Source organism: Mastigoproctus giganteus, chromosome 11 (genome assembly GCF_048544385.1).
Source record: "Mastigoproctus giganteus isolate SK-2022 chromosome 11, ASM4854438v1, whole genome shotgun sequence".
NCBI lineage: Eukaryota > Metazoa > Arthropoda > Arachnida > Uropygi > Thelyphonidae > Mastigoproctus > Mastigoproctus giganteus.
In genome coordinates this window covers 131,123,274-131,145,389 of record NC_143585.1, presented here as the reverse complement: position 1 = coordinate 131,145,389, position 22,116 = coordinate 131,123,274, and the positions used below count along the sequence as shown (strand labels likewise).

The window sequence follows — 22,116 nt, the reverse complement described above, 5'->3', positions numbered from 1 at the left end:
AATGGAGCGCTAATGGCCCATGGGATGGACAGCTCTGCATTAATCCTTACTAATTTTATTGTTAAAAAGCCCAGTCCATGATTCTCCTTATTTCTGTTTAAAGCAACCTGACTAAATTTATTGATGGAAACTGCTGCTTCCCCCCCCAAGACTTCTCATTCTGCCCATTACTAGAAAGTTCCTATCACTATATGCCTGGGCTCACCAGAATGCATGCTCCATCAATTCAGATTTTTTAGCATTCCCAGCATATATAAGTTTGTTGTAACTATCAATTATTTTCTTGCTGAGAGCAAATTTTCACACATCCATCCTGCAACCATCATTACTTAAATATCCCCATTGCATGTTTTCCAAGAGTAAGGATGTCATCGGCATTTAGTTTATCCAACCCATTTAAAGCTCATTTCCTTGAAGATGTAGATTCCAAATAGCACAATTCACAGAACTGAACTCTTTGAAGTCTTGGTAAGAGTATCTTTAGTGTCTCTGACTAATCCTGTTTTTCTTTGCACCCATTCCAATAGATCTATAATATGCACCTATTTTGTAATTAAGTAATCAAAATGTGACCTGACCACTGCCTTATACAATGGTATACAGATGTTTGTTTGTTTGGGGATTTATTAGGTGCATCAGCATCTATGGCCATAGTGCGTCAGGTATATAGATAATCACCTCTTTGTTCCAACTGGAAAAATTCCTATATATCGTTGATATACAGGACTTTTAACAGCAATTTTTGTCTACACTGTTCAGAGAATTTCATATCGGACTGTGTTAATAAAAAAGACCTCAGGTGTATAATACACAAGATCTATTGGTCTTTTTTATTATACACCTGAGTGTAGAACAAACCAACTGGTATGTAATTCTGGAATTATTGCTACACAACTATATTAACTTGTATTTATTCAATGTGAAACTTCAGTTGCTACTTGTTGGCACATCTGCATAATTTATCTAGGTCTTGTTGCATAACATACTGGCGCCTCCGTAGCCAGGTGGGAAGGAGCAGCAGTGCGAAGCACACGATTCTTGATTAGACTGGGGTTCAAGCCCATTACAACCAAATACGGAGGATGCGGAAAGGTCAGGGAATGACCACTGCATATTCACAGAGCAATACGGCCTTAATTGCTAATGCTCCTAAAAAAAAAACCAAATAACAACAATAATAAAATAACAGTATAACATACGCTGATTACTGTCAATGACTACCTCTAGCCCATCTTTGTATTTTCAGCAAACTGCAATGCTGAATTTGATATGGCTCCATCAACACTGTTTATACAAAGTAAATACCAGAAACAGTATGGGACTCAATACAACCCTGAGATTTTGTTATTTTTTTGTTTTGTTATTTGTTTTTTAGGAGCATTAGCAATTAAGGCCATATTGTTCCGGGGATATGCGGTGGTCATTCCCTGAACTTTCCGCATCCTCCGTATTTGGTGGGCACGGGCTCGAACCCCGGTCTAATCCAGAAGCGTATGCTACGCACTGCTGCTCCTGTCCATCTGGCTACGGAGGCGCCACAACCCTGAGAGATTTCACTAATAACATTAGTCCATGGGAAGTGTCCATTAATAACCATTTTCTGTCTCTTGCCACTCAACCATCCCTCAATCCAATACAGTAACTTGCCACTAATGCTACACTGTTCAAAATATGTATAGCAGCCTTTCATTTGGAACAGTGGCAAAAGCATTAATGAAAATATATGATGTCAAAATTATATTTTGCATCTGGTTACTTTGTTAGTGCTTTTTAGTAGCTAATCAGACCGGAAAGACAGGATCTCCTTTCAAGAAATCCATGCTGCGATTGCCAGACAACTGCATTCCTGTCAATATGACCTGTGATTAGTTCCTTATCCAATGACTCCTTTATTTTTTGTGCCAAAGAAATCAAGTTTACAGGTCTGTAATTCATACACATTGCTTCACTCTTTGACCTCCCTTTGTAAATAAGAAATTCTTGTAAATTCAGGTAATAATGTTTTTTAAGGCAATTTAATGTACAGTAGTATAAAAGCAAAGGATAATTATAAATATTTGCAGTACAGTAATTAAAAGTTTATTGAAATTAAAAAATTACAATATATAACTCACTTTATTTCTTTGTAAACTATTTCAAAAGGCTGGTTTGTGCAGACTTTTCTTTCTTCCTTTCATCATAAATTTGCTTGTATGGATATACATCTTTTTCAATGTTCCTGCGAATTTGTATACTGCGCTCGATATCTGGGTCTGCATCCATGATTAGTTGTTTCAAATTTTCAGCTGCGCAAAATATTCCTTCAAGTTCTTTTAATGTCAACTTCTTTTCTTGAACATTTTCTTCCTCGAAAATTTCCACCTCATCATATGCTTGCTGTTCATCAATATTAAGGAGGTCAGAATCACTTAATTGTTCCGACTGTGATTCCAGCAATTCACGAACATCACTGTTATCGATTTCATCAAAGTCTAGATCTCTTCCAATATTTGCTATTTCATCAATAACAGTGTTGACATACGTGAAACTACACAAATCATTTGCACAATGTGGCAAAATATGTTTCCAAACTGCTCTCATATTGCCATGATTCATGAATATTGTCTATGGCTTTCCTGATGTAATTTTTCCAAAATTCAACTAAAGAAACTGCACCATCTCCAGTTGTTGCTTCAATTGCTTGCGCAAATGTTCTGTGTAAATAATAGGTCTTAAAAGTAGTGATTATGCCTTGATTCATAGGCTGTAAAAGACCTGTCGTATTTGGAGGTAAAAAAATAACCTTCACGTTTTCACACAAATCAGAAACTGCTGGTGGGTGGCCCAGGGCATTGTCTAAAATTAATAAATTATTGAATGCAAGATTATTTTCTTCACAGTAGGCCTTAACTTTCGGACAAAAATAGTTAGTGAACCACTCTTCAAATAAAGCTTTCATTACCAAAGCTTTTTTTATTAGAGTGCCAAACAACAGGTAGGCTTGCTTTATTAAAACCTTTACCGAAAGATCTGGGAGTTTCATTTCTATAGATAACCATGGGGTTTTAATTTCAAATCGTCATCTGCATTGCCTCCCAATAAAAGTGTTATTCTATCTTTGGAAACTTTATAGCCTGGTTGAGTCTTTTCTTTTTTTGCTAGAAAGGTTTTTTTTGGCGATCGTTTCCAAAAAAGGCCTGTTTCGTCAACATTAAATATTTGTTGATCTGTGTAGCCGCCGTTATCAACAATTTTCTTTAAAATTTCGGGATATTTCATGGCTGCATCTTTATCTGCACTTGCCACTTCTCCAATCAATGCAACATTATGCAGTCCTGTTCTTTTCTTAAAACGTTCAAACCAGCCTTTACTGACAGTGAAATTTTCTTCCGTTTCTGCTTCAATCACTTTTTCTTTTGAAGAACTTGCTTGAACATTTTCTTCAGTTACTGCTCTACCCAAGTTTTCTATTGTAGACTTTTCCTTTAACTTTAACATTGCAAAAATACTCAAGGCTTTTTTTTTTTATGGTCATTGTGCAGATTGGAATTCTTTTTTTGATTGCAGTCTCTTCTATCCAAATGGCTAAAAGATGTTCCATCTCAATCATCGTAACACTTCTATTTCTTGTGGTTTGTGTGCGTGCTGATGATGAAACAAGCTTACCTTTTTCCTTTTATGCACTGGCTTTACTTAAAATCGTCCGAACCGTTGATTCAGGCATTCCAAGATGTCGAGAAATTTGTGTTTTACTATCACCGTCTTCAAATCTTTTTATGACTTCAATTTTTTCACCTAACGTTATCACTTTTCTTTTCTTTTTACCAGAGACACTATCAGATACACTCTTCCTTTTATCCATAGTTAATAATTACGTAATATATAAAAATTTTAACAGAAATTAATGTAATTAATTAGTATGCACAGTAATTAATGTAAAAAACACATAATGGCAAGAGATAACAGTCTGCACATCAACACGCAATGCAAGAACAACTGAAAGTAACTGATCTGCATGTACATAATAAATGCGGTGTGGCCAGTGTTGTCCTTCAGAGTACATAATGTTATAAAATATTTCAATTGTTGTAACAATACATGTTTGAAATAATCCATTTCTTTTTATTTTCTTATGGTAGAAAAACAAACTAGCTTCCCACACTGTATCTTGCATTCGTTTTTGTTTATTTTTCTTTCTCGTTAACGCTTCTCGATGGAGAAGTTATGACGCAACCCGAAATAAACAGTAACTCTCTTTTGTGAACAGAGCTGCATGCTCACTAAGAAAACAAGCGATTTATTTCTATAATGTTTATTTCACACAAATCAGAAAGTGCTGGTGGGTAGCCCAGGGCATTGTCTAAAATTAATAAATTATTGAATGCAAGATTATTTTCTTCACAGTAGGCCTTAACTTTCGGACAAAAATAGTTAGTGAACCACTCTTCAAATAAAGCTTTAGCATTGTATTTATATTTGTACTTTAGTATTGACTTTCGTACCATCACCAGGCTTCAGTTTCTTTAGGCCTAGGCCAAGCTTAAATACCACGCTAATCGAAAATTGGTAGTTAATTATAAAATGTGCTAATTCGAATCTCGCGCTAAACGAACCCGTGCTAATTGAGGGGCTCCTGTACTCAACTATATATTTCAATAATTGTACGTTGCAGTTGTAAATCTGTATACAGGACTATATAGCCTTATATGTGTATCATATCTTTTGTAGACAACTTGCTAGCCCATGGCCATACAGGGGTGTTGAGTTTAGATTTAATAAACAGATCTTAGTAGAAGCAAATGATACAAGGAAGCAACCATATACAGCATCAGCCAAAAAAGAAAAAGAGAAAAAAAAAAAAAAAACACCTTTAAATTTATTCAAACTACACACTGGCACATGACCAGATGGAAGTTTGCTACAATAATCAATTATTCTCTGGTTGAAAGCAAACGGTTGTATATCTATCCTGCAGCTATCTATTTTCAATTTAAGTATGTTGTCAAGAAAAAGTAAGGATGCTGTCAGCATCTGTGTGGGACGTGACAGTGCTCTTTGAAAATACTTGTTGCAAATTAATGGTTAATTAATGATTTAAAAGCTGATTTTTTTTATCTTACTAAATATACTCAAACTTTTATTTCAGATGTTTTGGGAGCGAAACATTGTTTACCTGGAATTATAAATGCAAAGAACCAATCTGGTGCCATACGACTATTCACTTTTTTTTTTTTTTGTTAGGTTAATTTTCTGTATTTTGTAAAAGAACACATTGTGTGCACATTTATACTGAAACTGGCACATCAGCTGATATGGCAGAGTCTTCTGCTATGAAAAGTAGTTCCTCTTAATATTATGCTTAATTGTTGTTAAAAATGCGTTTTTTGTCCGGATTATTATTGTTACTGATGGAAAATAGTTTCATAAAGTAAATTAATATGTGCACAACTGCAAGTCTAAAATCTCATACTCTTAATAGTTCTCTATAAAAATGTAGAACCTATTAGTTTCATTTTTATACTTTACAAATGTAATTTTTTTTTTTTTTTTTTCATTTTCAACAGAATAAATACACTGAGTGATTACTGAATTATGACCATGAAAACTGAATGCGACCCATTAACCACGTGAGGTACGAGACTGCGGAGTTAGTTGACCTATGTAGCATAGATAAGGTGTCAGTGGTTCAGTAGGTAGTAAAATTCCGAGCATGACGGTTAAAAGGAAGGATGGATTTATCGGACTTTGATAAAGGACAGATTGTGGGTGCTTGACGAGCTGGTGCCTCGATTTCCCAAATGGCTGAACAGGTGGGGTGTTTGAGAGCTGCCGCTGTTAAGGTGTACCAGGTCTGGCGTCAAATTGGTCAAATAGCGACCCGACAGCAAAACTGCAAAAGTCAGTGAAAGGTTGATGTTAGAGGTTGGCGTTGGGTCTGATGACTCGTACAGGTGCAGCAATGTTGAAAAGTTGACTACCCAGTACAATATCTGGCATGACCATGCATTGCATGCTTGTACGTATGGGCTGTACCAGCAGACGACCCCTACGGCATCCTCTCCTAACCAAGGTTCATCGGCGTAAAAGACTCGCCTGGTGCAAAGAGCATGCAAGTTGGACATTAGAAGACTGGAAGAAGGTGTGCTGGTCGGATGAGTCACATTATTTACTCCACACCATGGATGGTCGTGTGCGGATTTGGTGGCAATAACATGAGGCTCTTGATCCATCATGCATGGTATCAAGAGCAAGCCAGTGGAGGCGTTTGTATGGTGTGGGGCATGCTTCACTGGCAGGAACTTGGACCCCTGGTGCATGTGGAACAACGTATCAGTGGTCTCCGCTATCGTCAACTGCTTGCTGACTGTGTACACCCCGCTATGTCACACTTTTTCCCGAATGGCGATGGTGTCTTCCAAGATGACAATGTGCCGAGCCATCGGGCATTTGTGCACGAATGGTTTGAGGAACACAGTTCTAACTTCCAGCATATCGATTGGCCTCCGAACTCTTCCAATATCCATAGAGCACTTGTGAGACACTATGGAAAGGCATATCAGGCATCTGGATACACCAATCATCTTCACTGCTGACCGCATTACACACAGCTTGGTTGGTCATACCTCCAGAATGCTTCCGACATCTTGTTGAATCAATGCCATGTCGGATAGCTGCTGTACTGAGGGCAAAAGGAGAGGACCTATGAAGTATTAGGTAGGTGGTCATAATTCAGTGATCACTCAGTGTATATTTTAAAGATAATACAGCATTTTTTCAGTATTTTAAATTTGTATTAAAAATAAAAAAAAAAATTACAGAAAATAAGAAACGTAGTCCATTAAAAAAAGAAGAAAATTGGAATTCAAAATAACAAAAACTTTTTCAGAAATAAAAAAAAAAAAAAAAATTGGGATCCTATCGGGTTCTGCACGACTATTTTTGTAATAATAGGAGAATGACTGCTGATGGCTTTCCTCTTCAATCAGGTCTACTCGCTGGTGCCTATTTTCCAAGTGCAGAACTGAAGTTTTCTTTTATATCCTTAAGTAATCTTGTTGCTCTTCTCTACACCCATTCCAACAGATCAACATCCTTTTTACAATGGGTCATATAGATCTGTATGCAGTACTCAAAATGCAGCCTAAACAGTTGAATAATCACCTCTTTATCCACGATGGAAAAATTCCTATATATGAATGACAGAACCAGATGAGCTCTCCTAGAAACCTGTCTGCCCTGCTCAGAGAACTTCGTGTTAGCTTGTACAATTAAGCTCAGCAAAACAAAAAGAGAGAACAAAAAAAATCCAGGGATGTATCCCTAGGTCTTTTTCTGTTCTCCACCACCTTGAGTGTGCTAGCTCCAATTGGAATCTTATTCTGGAATTACTTTTGCTTCTCAAATGCTGTACCTTTCATTTATCAATGTTAAAACTCAATTGGCACTTCTCAGCTCAGCTGCTTAATTTTTCTAGGTCTTGTTGCAATTGTTAACCTTGATTCCTTCACAAACCACCATGCCAACTTTGTTTCACTGCTAACCTCGAAATATGCTTGATATTTCTTCATTAATATTGTTAATAAATATTAAAAACAGTATAGGGCCCAGCAATGAACCTAGAGAGATTCCAGTAATCAGATTAGTCCAAGAAGAGCAGTGCTTATTTATAACATCCTTTGTCTTCTGCCACTTAACTATATCTGTATTCACAACAGTAACTTGCTCCTTAATGCCAAACCCCTCCAATTTGTATGTCTTTCGTATGTCATGGTGCCAAAAGCTTTAATGAAATAACATGATATCAAAATTATATATTTTGCATCCAGTTCCTGTGTTGCTGCTTGATAGTAGCTAAACAGATTGGCCAGACAAGATCTCAGCTTATAATAGAAAGAAACAAGATAATCCAATTGTACACACAGTTTATTCAACATATTTACTTTTCAATTCCACACACTTTCTACAACGATGTTCCAGCATTTTAAAATCCCAATTATGAAGTGGGATCAAAGGGGAAACGAGTAATTACAGGCCTGTTAGCATGACTTCTGTTCCAGGGAAAATAATGGAGTCATTGGTTAAAGAAGTAATGCAGAACCAATTGGACAGGAATGCAGTCATACAGATCTGGAGCCCTCATTTTAGGAAGGATGAAGAGCTGCTAGAACAAGTACATAAAAGGGCAATGAAAATGATGAGGGGAACAAAGGGTTGCTCTTACCAAGAAAATCTTAAGTTCTGCAAACTGCAGCATCTGGAGACTAGGCACCTGTGAAGTGATCTGATTGATGTGTCTAAGACACTGAATGGTTTGAGCAAGCTCAATTCTGATGGGATTCTTCCTCTCGCTCAGATTATGCACCCCTGAGGGAGCATATATTCAAATTGAGGAAAGACAGTTGTAGAATAAATGTGCAGAAATTTGCCTTTAGCCAGTGGGTGGTTGATTGCCAAAATAAACTTCCATCTGGAAGTTGATAGCTTAAATATATTCAAGGAAGAACTGGACAAACTTTTGCAGCGAACGGATGGGTGAAATTGGAAGTTTTTTTTTTGGCTAATGCTGCGTAAGCTTGCTTTCTTTAACCTGTACTAATGTTAATGCTAAACAACCATGTTTCATCTGTGGTGAGGAATGGCAGTTGAAGATAGGACATTGTTGCATTTGATCAGCATTCAGACATTTAGGGACTCATTTGGTATAAAGCTTTCACAAGTCTAAAATAGTAGTAGTAGTAGCAGTGGCATTTGATGCAAGAAAGCAAGTGTACGAGCTTATGCAGCATCAGCCAAAAAAAAAAAAAAAATCACACCATTCCCTCCAAATGCCTGTCCAGTTCCTCCTTAAATTTATTCAACCTATCAACTTCCACAACGACAGATGGAAGTTTGTTCCAGCAATTAACCACCCGCTGGCTAAAGGCAAATTTCCATACATCTATTCTACATCTGTATTATCTTAATTTGAAGTTATGCCCCCCTTAGGTTCGTAATCTGAACAAGTGGAAGGATCCCATCAGAATTCAGCGTGCTCAACCCATTCAAGGCCTTATACACCTCAATCAGATCACCGTACAGGTGCCTAGTCTCCAGCCACTGCAATCTGCAGAACTTAAGCCTCTCTTGGTAAGAGGATCCCTTCATTCCCCTCACCAAACTTGTTGCCCTTCTCTGTACACGCTCAAGTAAATCTACATCCTTCCTAAAATGAGGCCTCCAGACCTGTACGCAGTACTCAAGGCATGGCCTGACCATTGCCTTATACAGACGGATAATCACCTCCTTTTCCCTGCTAGCAAAATTCCTATATATCATTGACAAAACCCCATGACCTGCCCTGGCAGCCTGTCTGCATTGCCCAGAAAACTTCATATCTGACTGCACAATTACTCCCAGGTCCTTTTCATTTTCTACCACCTTAAGTGTAGTACCACACAGTTGGTACGTTTCTCTGGAGTTACTTCTACCCATATGCAGTACTTTGCATTTGCCAAGGTTAAACTTCAGTTGCCACTTCTTAGCCCATCTGCCCAAATTATCTAGATCCTGTTGCAGTAGCACACTGCCATTACTGTCATTAGCAACCCTGCCAACCTTTGTATCATCTGCAAACTTCAACATTAAGCCTGATATACCTTGATCAATATCATCGATAAATATACAAAACAACAGTGGACCTAACACCGAACCCTGTGGGACTCCACTAATAACATTAGTCCAAGAATAGCAGCACCCATTGATTACCACCCCCTGTCTTCTCCCACTTAACCATCCTTTTATCCATTGTAGCAACTTACCCTTAATACCATTCTGCTCCAATTTGTACAATAGTCTTCCATGCGCAACAGTGTCAAAAGCTTTCCTGAAATCCAAATATATGATATCAAAATTATTTTTTGCATCCAGTTCCTTTGTAACCACATCATAATATCCTATCAAATTTGTCAGACAAGACTTTCCCTTAACAAACCCATGCTGTGTCTGAATTATTACTGCAGTCTTGTCTAGATGATCCTGCAATGCATCTTTAACCAGTGACTCCATTATTTTACCCAGAACAGAAGATAAACTAACTGGTCTGTAATTACTCGAGTCACCCTTCGATCCCCCTTTGTGAATTGGGGATACATTTGCACATCTCCAGTCCGTGGGAACCTCTCCTGAGTCCAAGGATGCTCTCATAATTATGGCTAAGGGTTTGCTTAGTTGCTTTGCCACCTCCTTTAATATAACTGGATAGATCCCATCCACCCCAGGTGCTTTTCTTATGTTTAACTTCAACAATTTCTCCTCCACTTTGCTTTCAGTTATTACAAAATCATTAAGTATCCTGCTACAATTTGATAACCTTCTGCCATTTCCAAACCTTAATAACTCCTCGTGTGTGAATGTAGATGCAAAATACTCATTCAGTTTGTTTGCTATCTGAGCAGGATCATCAACAGTCGAACCATCGATGTCAAGTGGACCAATCAGATTCATCCCCTTCCTTTTAGAGTTTATATAAGTAAAGAAATCCTTTCTGTTTTTCTTAGCATCCTTTGCCAAAGATTTCTCGTAATCTGCCTTCGCCTGCCTAACCTCCTTTGTCACCTGATTACAGACTAGCTTATATCTGCCATAGGCTTCTGAGTCGCTTTATAATTTATATGCATCCCACGCATTTTTCTTCTCTATTACAAGTCTCATTAGTTCATTAGATAACTATTTAGGCCTAAACCTTGAACAATATTTTTGAATATGTCATGAATATGTTCAACACATTCTCCAGACATGCCTAGAGCTTCAGCTATCCATTTAGCAGAAATATTTGTCTGTCAGATGGTATCATGGTGTGAATGGCATCATCATTTTCAGGTACTACTGCAGAAACTGGTCTACCTGTGCTCTCTGCATTTTTAGCGACAAAAAACTACATTTTAAATTTTGCAATCCAGCTTTTGATAGTTGAATAGCATGCATATGCTTCCAACATTGCCAACATATCAGCACGAATTTTGTTTGGTGTTTTCTCCTGTAGAAAGAGGTATTTCATAACTACTCTACCTTCAGTTTTGCTGAAACTGATGTTTTGGAGTGACATCATTTCTTCAACCTGTGAAAACTAAAAATGGATATCAGGGTTTTTTTTGAGGCAAACAGTCTGTGTAACATAAAAGATATATATAAAAAAAAAAAAAAAAAAAAAAAAAATGGATGTAGGTCAGGGTGAAAATTTATCAGCACCCCTCATTATAAATGCATTCCTGTCAGGATAATCCTGCAATCCTTTTTTAATCAGTGACTTCATTATTTTTCCTGGAATCCACAATTACAAACCTACAAATTGTTTGTTATTTGTTATTTGGTTTTTTTTTTAGGAGCATTAGCAACTAAGGCCATATTGCTCCGGGAATATGCGGTGATCATTCCCTGATCTTTCCGTATCCCCGTATTTGGTGGTGACGGGATCGAACCCCGGTCTAATCAAGAAGCGTGCGTTACGCACTGCTGCTTCTTCCCACCTGGCTACGGAGGCGCCTCCTACAAATTGTACCCACAATACTCAAATTCAGCATTCGTGATGTCTCAGTGGTGCTGTGTTTTCTTGATATCCCTAAAATATCTGCATTTGATGACTTAACCAATACTTCAAATTTGTTTACTATACTCCAAGCATTGGTGTATATGTGCACTTGTTTTTGCTCTTAGCAAACCGAACCACAGCCCATCTATTTTTTTGTCCCACGAGGATCCTGCAGGCCTTGTAATCCCTGACACCTTGCTTTACAGACTGCTGCATATCCCAATAGAAGCAGTGCAAGAATAATTTTCCGTTTTTTGTGGTTGCCGTTAATTTACTATTCTGTGTAACACCCCCTCCGCTGTAGCAGTTTTCCAACACATTTTACGCTGCTTTGATAGCATCAGAAAATATTCTATCGCCACCTTTACTTAAGTGCATCCCATCCCTATAAAAACAGTCTTTCTTGTTTAGTGCACAGATCACACTTAGAAAAATTCAAATTCTGTCCCAGGAGCCTTACATGGCTCTCCAAGGCCAAAGTGATTGTTATGTCTGAACAGAATTGTAGATTCATTCAAATTTAATCCTAACTTTTGACTTTTTTATCAACATTGCCTTATACCTGTTAAGTAAATTCTCAACTCTCTTATTCTTAATATCATTATTAAGAATAATGATACAATGGTACAACAATATTACCTTTTGTGTCCTTAAAAAATGTAGCTTCTCTATAGCATCAATAACTTTTGCCCTTGGAAGATGCACTTTATTTTTATTCCACCTCTTTGTCCTTTTTTTACACAATATATTTCAGGTTTCCCCGACAACAGGGCCTAGAGCTCCCTGTTTTTGAGGATGTTGTTGTTTGTTGACTATCGCTGAGCTGGGCAGTTGGATCCCCTTGTTTCAATTCCTTCAAAGAGCATCAATTCTGTTCTTGAAGACCTCATATAGGCCCGCTAGAATGCTAAATTTTTGTTCAATTTCCTCTATAAAGTTAAAATACTCCATTATAGGATATTCTGATATGCTGATTTGTTATACTCAGCAGCCATTTGGCCTATCACATATTCTCATTTTTGTTTTCCCAGTACTTTGCACTGGTCGCACTGCATTCTTCATATCCATGAACAGCATCAGGGTATAACTTTTTCCATGAGCTATTCATTTATTTACACAAAATTTCTTTCCAAGCTTCTCCAATCATTTTTATACTGTACAGAATATTAAAACTTTTCCAAAAATCCACCACGTTATTTTAATTGCTTGTATCAGTTTTAGAAATTAATTTTCTAAATGTAAGTCGAAGGCAATAAGCCTTGAAAAGAGTGATAACTCCTTAATCCATGGGTTGCATTACTGATGTCATTCATGGCAGTAAAAATATAATCTTAACATTAGGGCACAAGTCAGTGTCAGCATCAATATTATGCACTGTGGCACTGGCTACAAGAAGGGCCTTGAATTCTATATTTGAATCCTCGCAATATTTTTTTACTTCAGGTACAAAAAATGAATAAACCGGTCATGGAATATTTCTTTCATAATCCATGCTTTTCATTGGGACTTCCATATCATTGGTAGCAAACTTTTTTGGCATTTTTTTAAAGCTATCGGATTTTAACTCCTGTAGAAAAAAGCTTTAGTTTTTTGTCGCCATATGCATTTCCACCAACAAGTAAAGTTATGCGAATTTTTGATGTCTTGAAACCAGGTTCTGCCTTTTATTTGATTGAAATGTACATCCTTGATAGCATTTGCTTCCAATTTACTCCGTTTCATCAACATTAAAAATTTGTTTAGGACTATATTGTCCCTCCTCAATGAGTCTTTTAAATTCTAAAGGATAAAATGATACAGCTTTTGAATCTGCCCTAGCAGCTTCTCCTTGAATTCTGACATTTTTGAATTAATGAAACCAACCATTAGATGCTACAAATTTTCTGAGATTTTCATTCTCTCCATTTTCTTTCTGTATATCCTCGTATAAGCTTAAGGCCTTTTCTTGCATGAGTGCTAAGCTTACAGGGGGTGTGTCGTTGATAAAGGTCTTCTATTCAGTTGCCTCATCTTTCTATAATCTCTAATCCTTTTTCTAGTCAATTTAACCTCAGAATGCCGAAATTACATTCTTTGCTCTGCTTTTGATATCTCCTTCATTATTTGTGAATGTTGGATGGTGTGAATTGTTTCCAGGATCTCAAGGGAGCACATGATATCAATTGCTTTTTCTCCACTTCTTTTACAATGTATAACTTCTAATTTAACCTCTAAACCATAACTTTTGCATTTTTTTTTTTTTTTTTGTTATGTTTTATCATCAGCACTTCAATTTGAATGCATAGTTAATAAAAATAAATAAAACTAAGAATTCACTTAAGGTAAAAATTATTTAAAATATCAGATGTGTCTACTACAAGCAACAGTAAATGAGAAACTGATGTAGGTAGAGGGAGTTGAGTCAACAGGATGCTCACAGGAAGAGTGGGACAGAAATAGTCAAATGTGTATTGGTGGTGCTTCAACTTAAGCTGAAACAAAGTACATAGATACTATTATCTATATATTTAATAAGGAAGGCATTTTCTTTCGACAGTCAGTGTGAACGATAGGCTTAACCAATCGGGCTAGAAGTGGTCTCAAATTTGTTAAAATTTTAAAATTCCGAATAGTTTTATTTTATGGAAAGGGCCAGTTTTGTAGTACAAATGAGATCAGTTCAACATTCACTTCATAGATGAAGCCACAGGAAGATGTCAACTGTTAAACAAAGCATAAGGCATTTTTTTTATTAACAATTTGCACTTTTAACTATTTAAATGATTAACAATTTGCATGTTTGCACAATCGTGTCCCTTGTTCCGAAAAAAATAAAATAAAAAATAATAAATAATAATAATAAAAAAACTCTGCTACCAATTGCGAAATTGCCTACCTTAAAAGAAAGAAAGAAAGAACTAACTGTTAGGATTCCACTGCACTGCTCGCTCACTATATGTCCCCATGTTGCACACGCGAGCTCATAGACTCATTGCCATTCATTATGTTTAATACATTTAAAACGTTCAGAAGTCATCATTATCAACTTCGAGTTTATGTTTTTTAAGGTGAGTAATAATTTAAGGATTTAGAATTATGTCACAGTCAGGAAGACATGTCATCCGCCATGCTACTATGATTGGTTGTGTTGAACGTACCTTGAGGCGGAGAAGATACAGGCCTTTTTGTGTTTCTGCAAATGTATTCAGGATCGGTCTCAAAATTTATAAGTTTCCTCAGATATCAGAAATGACAAATGATTCGACATGTACTGGCTTACTTGCTTACAACAATACACCCACTACATTTCTTTAGAACAGCTAGAGAAAACTTTAAATTTGCATACTAATGAAGGAACGAAATTTAAAAGAGAAATTCAGGTATGTATTAGTTTCAGGTCTGTGGTTGAAAATTTTTTAGAGAACAATAAAGATCCAGACTACCAGACTACAGTCGATAATATGTCGGCAAACTTCAAGAAGTTGGGCCAAAACATGATTGTCACGGTACATTTTTATACTTCCACAAGTGTAAGTGTAAGTGAAGAACAGGGTGAGTGGTTTAAACAGGACATTAAACTCATGGAGATGAGGTACCAGGGGAGTTGAAATGTCAATGTCAGGGCTGATATTTGCTGGATACTAAAGAGGTACCATGCAGTAGAAGCATCAGCAAGAAAATTAAACATTAATAATGAAAGTTTGACCAAGTTTTTAAAGTGAAAGGTGAGTTTTTAGTGTACTTTTTAATATTCTGCCCTTTTCAGTAGTATTTTATAGAGATGGCAAAGAATTGTCCAAAAATTTTTGGGCAAATATCAGGCAATAAAAACTGTGAAATTTTACCAAATGCACTAAGGCAGGCAGCTTTACTGCGTGTAGATTTGACTCCATCCGATTCGACCTTGTCATTCTCATTTAAGAGATACTGCAGTTTCCTATTCGGCTGGCTATAAATAAAAATCAAGAACAAACGCTTGATAGGGTCAGAATTTCACTTACTAATCCTGTATTTAGTCACAGCCAATTGTATGTAGCAATGTCACGGGTCAGATCATTCCAGCATGTTAAAATAAGGTTACGAGAAGGACACAAGAATATAAAAAATGTCATTTTCAAAGAAGTATTATAGAGACTGTACTACATTTTGTATGTGTGAAATTGTTATGCAGTGTGCACATTTTGAATAATTGGAAAGATATTGAAATGAAAGAAAATTTATAAGTTTCCTCAGATACAAGAAATGAGAACGGATTCAACACATACTGGCTTGCCTGCTCACAACAAAACACGGACTACATTTCTTTAGGACAGCTAGAGAAAAACTCTGCTACCAATTGCAAAATTTTTGCAATGGGTACTGCTAGTATTTTTTATGCTTTTGCATTTTTTTATGTATTATTTGCAACCTCATAAATTGGATAATGAATACTTGGATACTGGTGACCCCCATATTAAGTAAAAAATATTAAATAGCTTTTATACTGGCCTTATGTCAGTGCAATTAAAGTTAAGCAACTTCTTACTTCGACACTAATTTCTTTTTACTACTTTATCAGATAAACACAAATAGTCAGTGTGCTACTAATTTCAACCATAAAGATAAAAAAAAAAAAAAAATAATAATAATTTTTATGTAATGAAAAAATCCACTTGGCAGTATTAAAAAATATCACCAGCTCACATGCTACCACAGAACACTTCCTTCTTGATAACATCATCTTATCTTAATAATAATAATAATATATTGACGAAAGTGTTTAGGAAACAAGAATTAGGAAGAATGTAAACCTATGAGCGGTTCACTACCTATACAAAGCAACAGAATGAAATGAAATATCTGGAGTTTTAGAAAAAAAAACAAACAAAATGTATATTGGAAGTTTAAAAGAAAAGTCAAGAGGCTATTTCTACGAAGGCTGTTCCAAAAATATGCGGACTGAGATCACTGCTCTTAGTCTGAGTCACTTGGGAGGTTGGTATAGGTCTCTTTTTCAAAATAGTGTCCTTCACATTCTATACACCTTTTACAGCAGTTCACTAGCTTCTGAAACGTGCTGCAGCCTATTTTCTGAAAGCCTTTGCAGGATAGCAGATGTACCAGATTTAACTTTTCATTTGTGTTAAATCTTTTTCCTCTCAACTCTTTTTTGAAGCTTGGGAATTCCCTGAAATCACACGGTGCAAAGTCTGGGCTGTATGGAGGGTGGTCCAGTGGTTGACCACCAATTTTTGCTAAAGCTTGCATTGCTGGTTGTGCAACATGTGACCTAGCATCATTTTCAAGAAGAAACCATTCTTGATTAAGCAGTTCCGGTCTTTTTTTTTTTTTTTGGAAATTGCTCCTTTGAGGTGAACTTGCAACATGTTAACATAATATTCTTCATTTACAGTTTGTTTCTCAGAAACCCAGTGCTGCAGTATTATTCCGCAGGTGTCAAATCAACATTATTTTTTTTAAGAACCAAAAACTCGAAATTTTTTTTGGAGGTGGTGAATCATGGTGTTCCCATATGCTCGACTGCTGTTTGGACTTGGGATCAAAATGTTTAATCCAGGACTCATCACAAGTGATAATTTTATCCAAAAACCACTTTTGTCTAAGTTTACACAAAATTCAATCGCGATTCTTTGTCTAATAATTAACGAAATATCTTTCTTATCCCCCATTATAAAACACACTTCACATAAACTGTTATAACAAACACAAAAATGAATGCTACGTAATACGCTTGCACAAACTAAGAAAAGGTGAGGGAACATTACTAGGCCACAAACTTGTCACTCGTTTACCCAGCAACGAAGCAGTGTTGCTAGTCTGCGTATTTTCAGAACAGCCCTCGTATACAAAGTTTAGACCAAAAAAGGCAGATCAAATTAACTGGGTCATGGCTATGTTCAACAACTCTTTTTCTGATGGTGCACATAAGACCACAGCTATCAATTTGTTTTTGTTTGTTTATATGTTTGTACATCACATAAATACAAATAATTTGCTTTAATGGTTTTATTAATTTATCTGGACTTTTGGTTTATACTGTACATAGGATGAAAGTATTCACTATATTTGTGACACTGACCAAATTATATTCATGTGGTATCAGTGGCTTTCAAACCCTGTTCCATGACCTGCTCCCTGTGGATCTACTCGTGATATTACTTCCTCCTCTCCCCCATAAAATTATGTTATACATTAAGTTTCTTAATATGCAACATAATTATATCTTGTGAATAATTTGCAATCCCTAAGAAAGGATAAGGATTCATGATTTGAGAACTACTGGTAGTTCTCAAATAAACAAATAAGCAATAAAAGATAATTTACAGATATAAAAATTATTAGAAATGTTCTCATTCTGTACCTGATGGTATTGTCAGAGCTTCCACTTACAACAAGGCGATCCCTATACTGCAAACAAGCAATACCTCTTTTGTGACCATTTAATGTGCGAACAAATTCACAACTGGACGTATTCCATACTTTAATAGTACGATCTCCAGATGCTGAAACAATGTATTTCTCATCAAAGTCTACAACATTTACTGCAGCACGATGTCCAACCAGGACTCTTCTAAGATTAATTTCTGTTGAAGATACCATATCCCAAACAGCAATTGAGCGATCCTATACATAAATAACAAAGGTATTGGTTACACACATACACAAAAAAAAAAAAAAAAAAAATTTGTGTACATTATTTGGCCAAGAGTTAAACAGGCACCTGTTGATACAATATTTTTGTTAGCACTTTTTTGTGTATAACTGTTTCATAGTAGTGAGTCATCATATAAACACCATGCCCAAACAGCATGAATTAACTGAGTTCAAGTTTGTTATAATAAAGTGAGGAATGTAGAGGGGAAGGTAAATCTGCAAAATCATCACCGTAATGTATATTGCCAAAACAGTTATTTGGAAATACAAAAATAATAGATCAGAAGTTAAACCACAATGTTCCAGTCCAAAAGTGCTTCTGATCAGAACAAAAATGCCTGTCTGAATCAAATGAACCAAAACAAGAAAGCATTACCTCTGAGAGTCTGTCAGTCGAGGAGATCACAGACCACTAATTTCTAATGCCCACTCTCAAGAACTGCATGGTATTCATGAAATTTGCAATATAACTGGAAAATGGGCTTTTTTTTTTTTTTTTTTTTAATGCAAATTCAAGTCCTCTGTGTGAAGTGATTGGATACTGCAAGATTATTTTGTACAGGAATCTTGAATCTGGAATTGCTTCACAAACTGGCTGAATTTTCAAGGAGAAGATGTACCTGCAACACAGACAGTACAATTTTCCTGCAATGCAGAGAATAGTTGGCAGCTAAGTTATATGGCTGCCAACTTTTGACTTTTGAAAAGCTAGAGATAAGGTAACTGAAAGCAGCAGGAAAACAAGAGCTTTTTCACAAAAAAAACAAGAATTTTTTGAAGTCCACACTACACAAGAAATAAAATTCACTAACAATATACATGTTTTATATTAAAATACAACATGGTATGCTTTTACACATTAGTTTATTTCAGATTTTTTGTCTGTGGACATCTGTTTGGATTGTCAAATGAAATTAGCCATGACTGCTTCAATAAAAAAGTGTGGCAGACTGCCTTTTTCAGAAATGATGAGGAAAAGTTTTTTTTTTTTTTTTTATATCAATGGCACAGATGTTTACAATTGATTGTCAAGAGCATTTCCAAACTTCACCAGAAAGAGATCTGAACCCATTTTTTTTTTTTTCCCTGGCCGAATATTCTCTTAGACTCAGCATTTGCTATGAAGAATTGTTAAAATGTCAAGCATTACTTGGGATAATTTGTTATGATTCAAGCTTCCTTGTACACTTGGCCCTCCAAGACAGTATAGTGGTTTCACTACTTGTCACTTGTTTGGAGAGGTATTTCTAAAGTTCTTGTTAGTCAAAAGCTGTAGTTAGTCAATCTTAGGGGGGGGGGAAGTAGGGTTCTGCCCCACTCATGAATTATTCTGGGTTTCAGCCCACATCATATGCAAATTGGCCTGTGAACACACTCCACGGACATAATAAAAACATGCAGGTAGGGCTTGTGTGTGTGTGGGGGGGCTGTTAAAATAATAATATTATAATTAAAAAGATGCGATTAATCCAATGGTTATGATGCCAAACCAGCAATATCATGGACCCAAGTTTGAATCCTGGCGTGGTGGGGGGGAGGGATCGCTAGGAGGAAAATCACAAAAGTCATTTCATTGGACCTACCTCCTCCGAAGTCAAAGTGATGGCATCCGGTGTTGCTCCTAGTAACTACCACCCACTGGATGTAAAAGCCAAAACTAAAACAGTTCCACCTTCATAACTGGATGAAGATGAGAAGTAGAAATATCGACCATCCTGCCCAATACTCGATGCAGTATGGAGCAAGTGGTGCTGTCACCCGTATGGCTACCACAACGGAAGACAAGAACATCCAGCCGAACCAACTGTAAGTGCTTCCCATGCATGTGTAACAGTGACCACCCAATAAGGAAGAAAAGGCAATACATGAAGTGGAGCACTGAAATGAATACGTTCATCATGCAAGCAAACTACAAAGTAACAAAGCTAGAGACAAACACGATAATGTACATGACGAAACTATACACCAAGTAGTTGAACTAGTTCCTGGCTGTTCAGGTTACTGAACAAAGAACAGCAGACCAGAGACAGACCAGTGTCACAAAGCACCTGATAGTGCCTGCAGTCTTGGAAAAAATCAAACAGAATGTGAGTAATCCACTACAAAGAATGCAAACACAACTGAACCAGAAGTGGTGAATGAACACCAACTTCGTATTATTAAACATCATCGAGAGAAAAAATTTGTTACCTTACTTTTCGGAAACTCCTCATATATCTAGTATTTCATCCATACAACCATTTAATGTGCCACTGTAGCAGTCTCTAGAATGAACAGAAGAGAAACCACAGACCAAAAGAAAACAGAATGCAAAGACAAGGAACCACCAGCTTGGGAAAGGAAGCTACAGCAAAAGATAGAAGGTTGAGAGTGAAGAGAGGCCAACTGACCCAGTAACCATGGGCTAACAGAAATGAGAAGCTGATCAGAAAAGATGAAGGCCATCCTCAAGAAAGACAATATTCACAGCAAACACTAGGCCGAGAAGATTGTAGAATACCTGGGCACTCTCAAGTAGAAGCTCCTCATACTCAGTAAGAGACTTCACTGATATAGGGAGGGTGCTCAGAGGAAAATAGACAACTGTATATTTGATGAAAACCAGAGAGCCTTCTACAGGAGCATTGTACAACAGAAGGTGGGAAGCAGACCCCTGACCGAAGGCACTCAAGTCGTACTAGGATAACCTGCGGAGCAGCAAAGTTAGCCATAAAGCCTAGAACAAAAGAAAACCAAGGATGTACAAGAGTCAATGATGAAATTGCACAACTGGTTAGCCCCAGGAATAGATAACATTCACAACTACTGGTACAAGGATTTCAGCTGCACACATAAGCATACAGCAGAGCAGTTCATCTAGATGATAACCTGTTTCCCAACAATGTACAAGATATTGACCAGCTGCATAACTAAGATATAAGGCCACTTGGAGAGCAAGAACATCGTGGCTGAACAGCAGAAGGGTTCTAAGCAGATGAGCAAAGATTTGGAAGGAGCAATTGGCCATTCATATGGAAGTTATGGAGCAAGCTACATGAAGCACAGCAACCTGTACATGGCCTACGTCAACTACTGCAAGGCGATCAACTCCATGCTCCATAGCTGGCTGATAGAGACACTGAAGATTTACAAAGTTAATCCAACACTGACAGACTTCCTAGAAGCAACCATGGCAAAATGGAGGACCACTATCATGATTAAGAACATTGTGACCAGACCAGACCATCAGAAGATGAATTTCTCAGAGAGATGCCCTGAGCCCACTATGGGGTTCTGTCTAGCACTCAACCCACTGTCCACTATGCTCAATTATAGCAAGTAAAGATATACCATAACAGAAGGAAGGAAGGAAGAACCTGTGCATCCTCTTTCATCAAATGTACATGGATGACATCAAACTCTATACTGAAACCGAGAATCAACCTCAGCAGCTACTCCAGATCACCAAAGAGTTTAACACTGACATCAGGATGCAATTTAACTGAAACTAACATCTGAAGACTGGTAAAGAGTTTGAAGCCAAGATGGAGGGAGAGGCACACAAATATATCTGGGGATGAGGCAGGCTTATCAATTAAAACACAAGGAAATCAATGCCTACTTGACTGAAAAATACCATCAGAGACTGAGAAGCCTACTAAAATCAAAGCTGAATGTTGAGAACATGGTCAGAGCCATAAACACTTATGCAGTCCGAGTACTAATGTACTCTTTCAGGATCAGAGATTGGACCAACGCTGAGCTGAAGGAGATTATGAGATCTACGATGATAATGACGACCAAGGGCCACCAACATCACCTGAAATTGGCCATAGCCCGGAAAGGTGGAGGAAGGGGATTGACTAATCTCACTGAACAAGAGAGAAGGTGATTAAGAACCTATCGGATTACTACCAGGAAAACACAGCACCAAACTACCAAGCCATAAAGATAAACAG

At 37.0% G+C, this 22,116-nt stretch overlaps 1 protein-coding gene across 1 annotated transcript in view; it reads right to left on the bottom strand.

The window, feature by feature from the left end:
- LOC150078435 (beta-TrCP-like) overlaps positions 1–22,116 on the bottom strand; it is a 255,323-nt gene that overhangs the window by 77,891 nt on the left and 155,316 nt on the right. Inside the window, exon 8 of the mRNA XM_090384331.1 lies at positions 17,886–18,148. Coding sequence (XP_090240457.1) covers positions 17,886–18,148 — 263 coding nt within the window. The remainder of the gene's footprint in view (positions 1–17,885; positions 18,149–22,116) is intronic.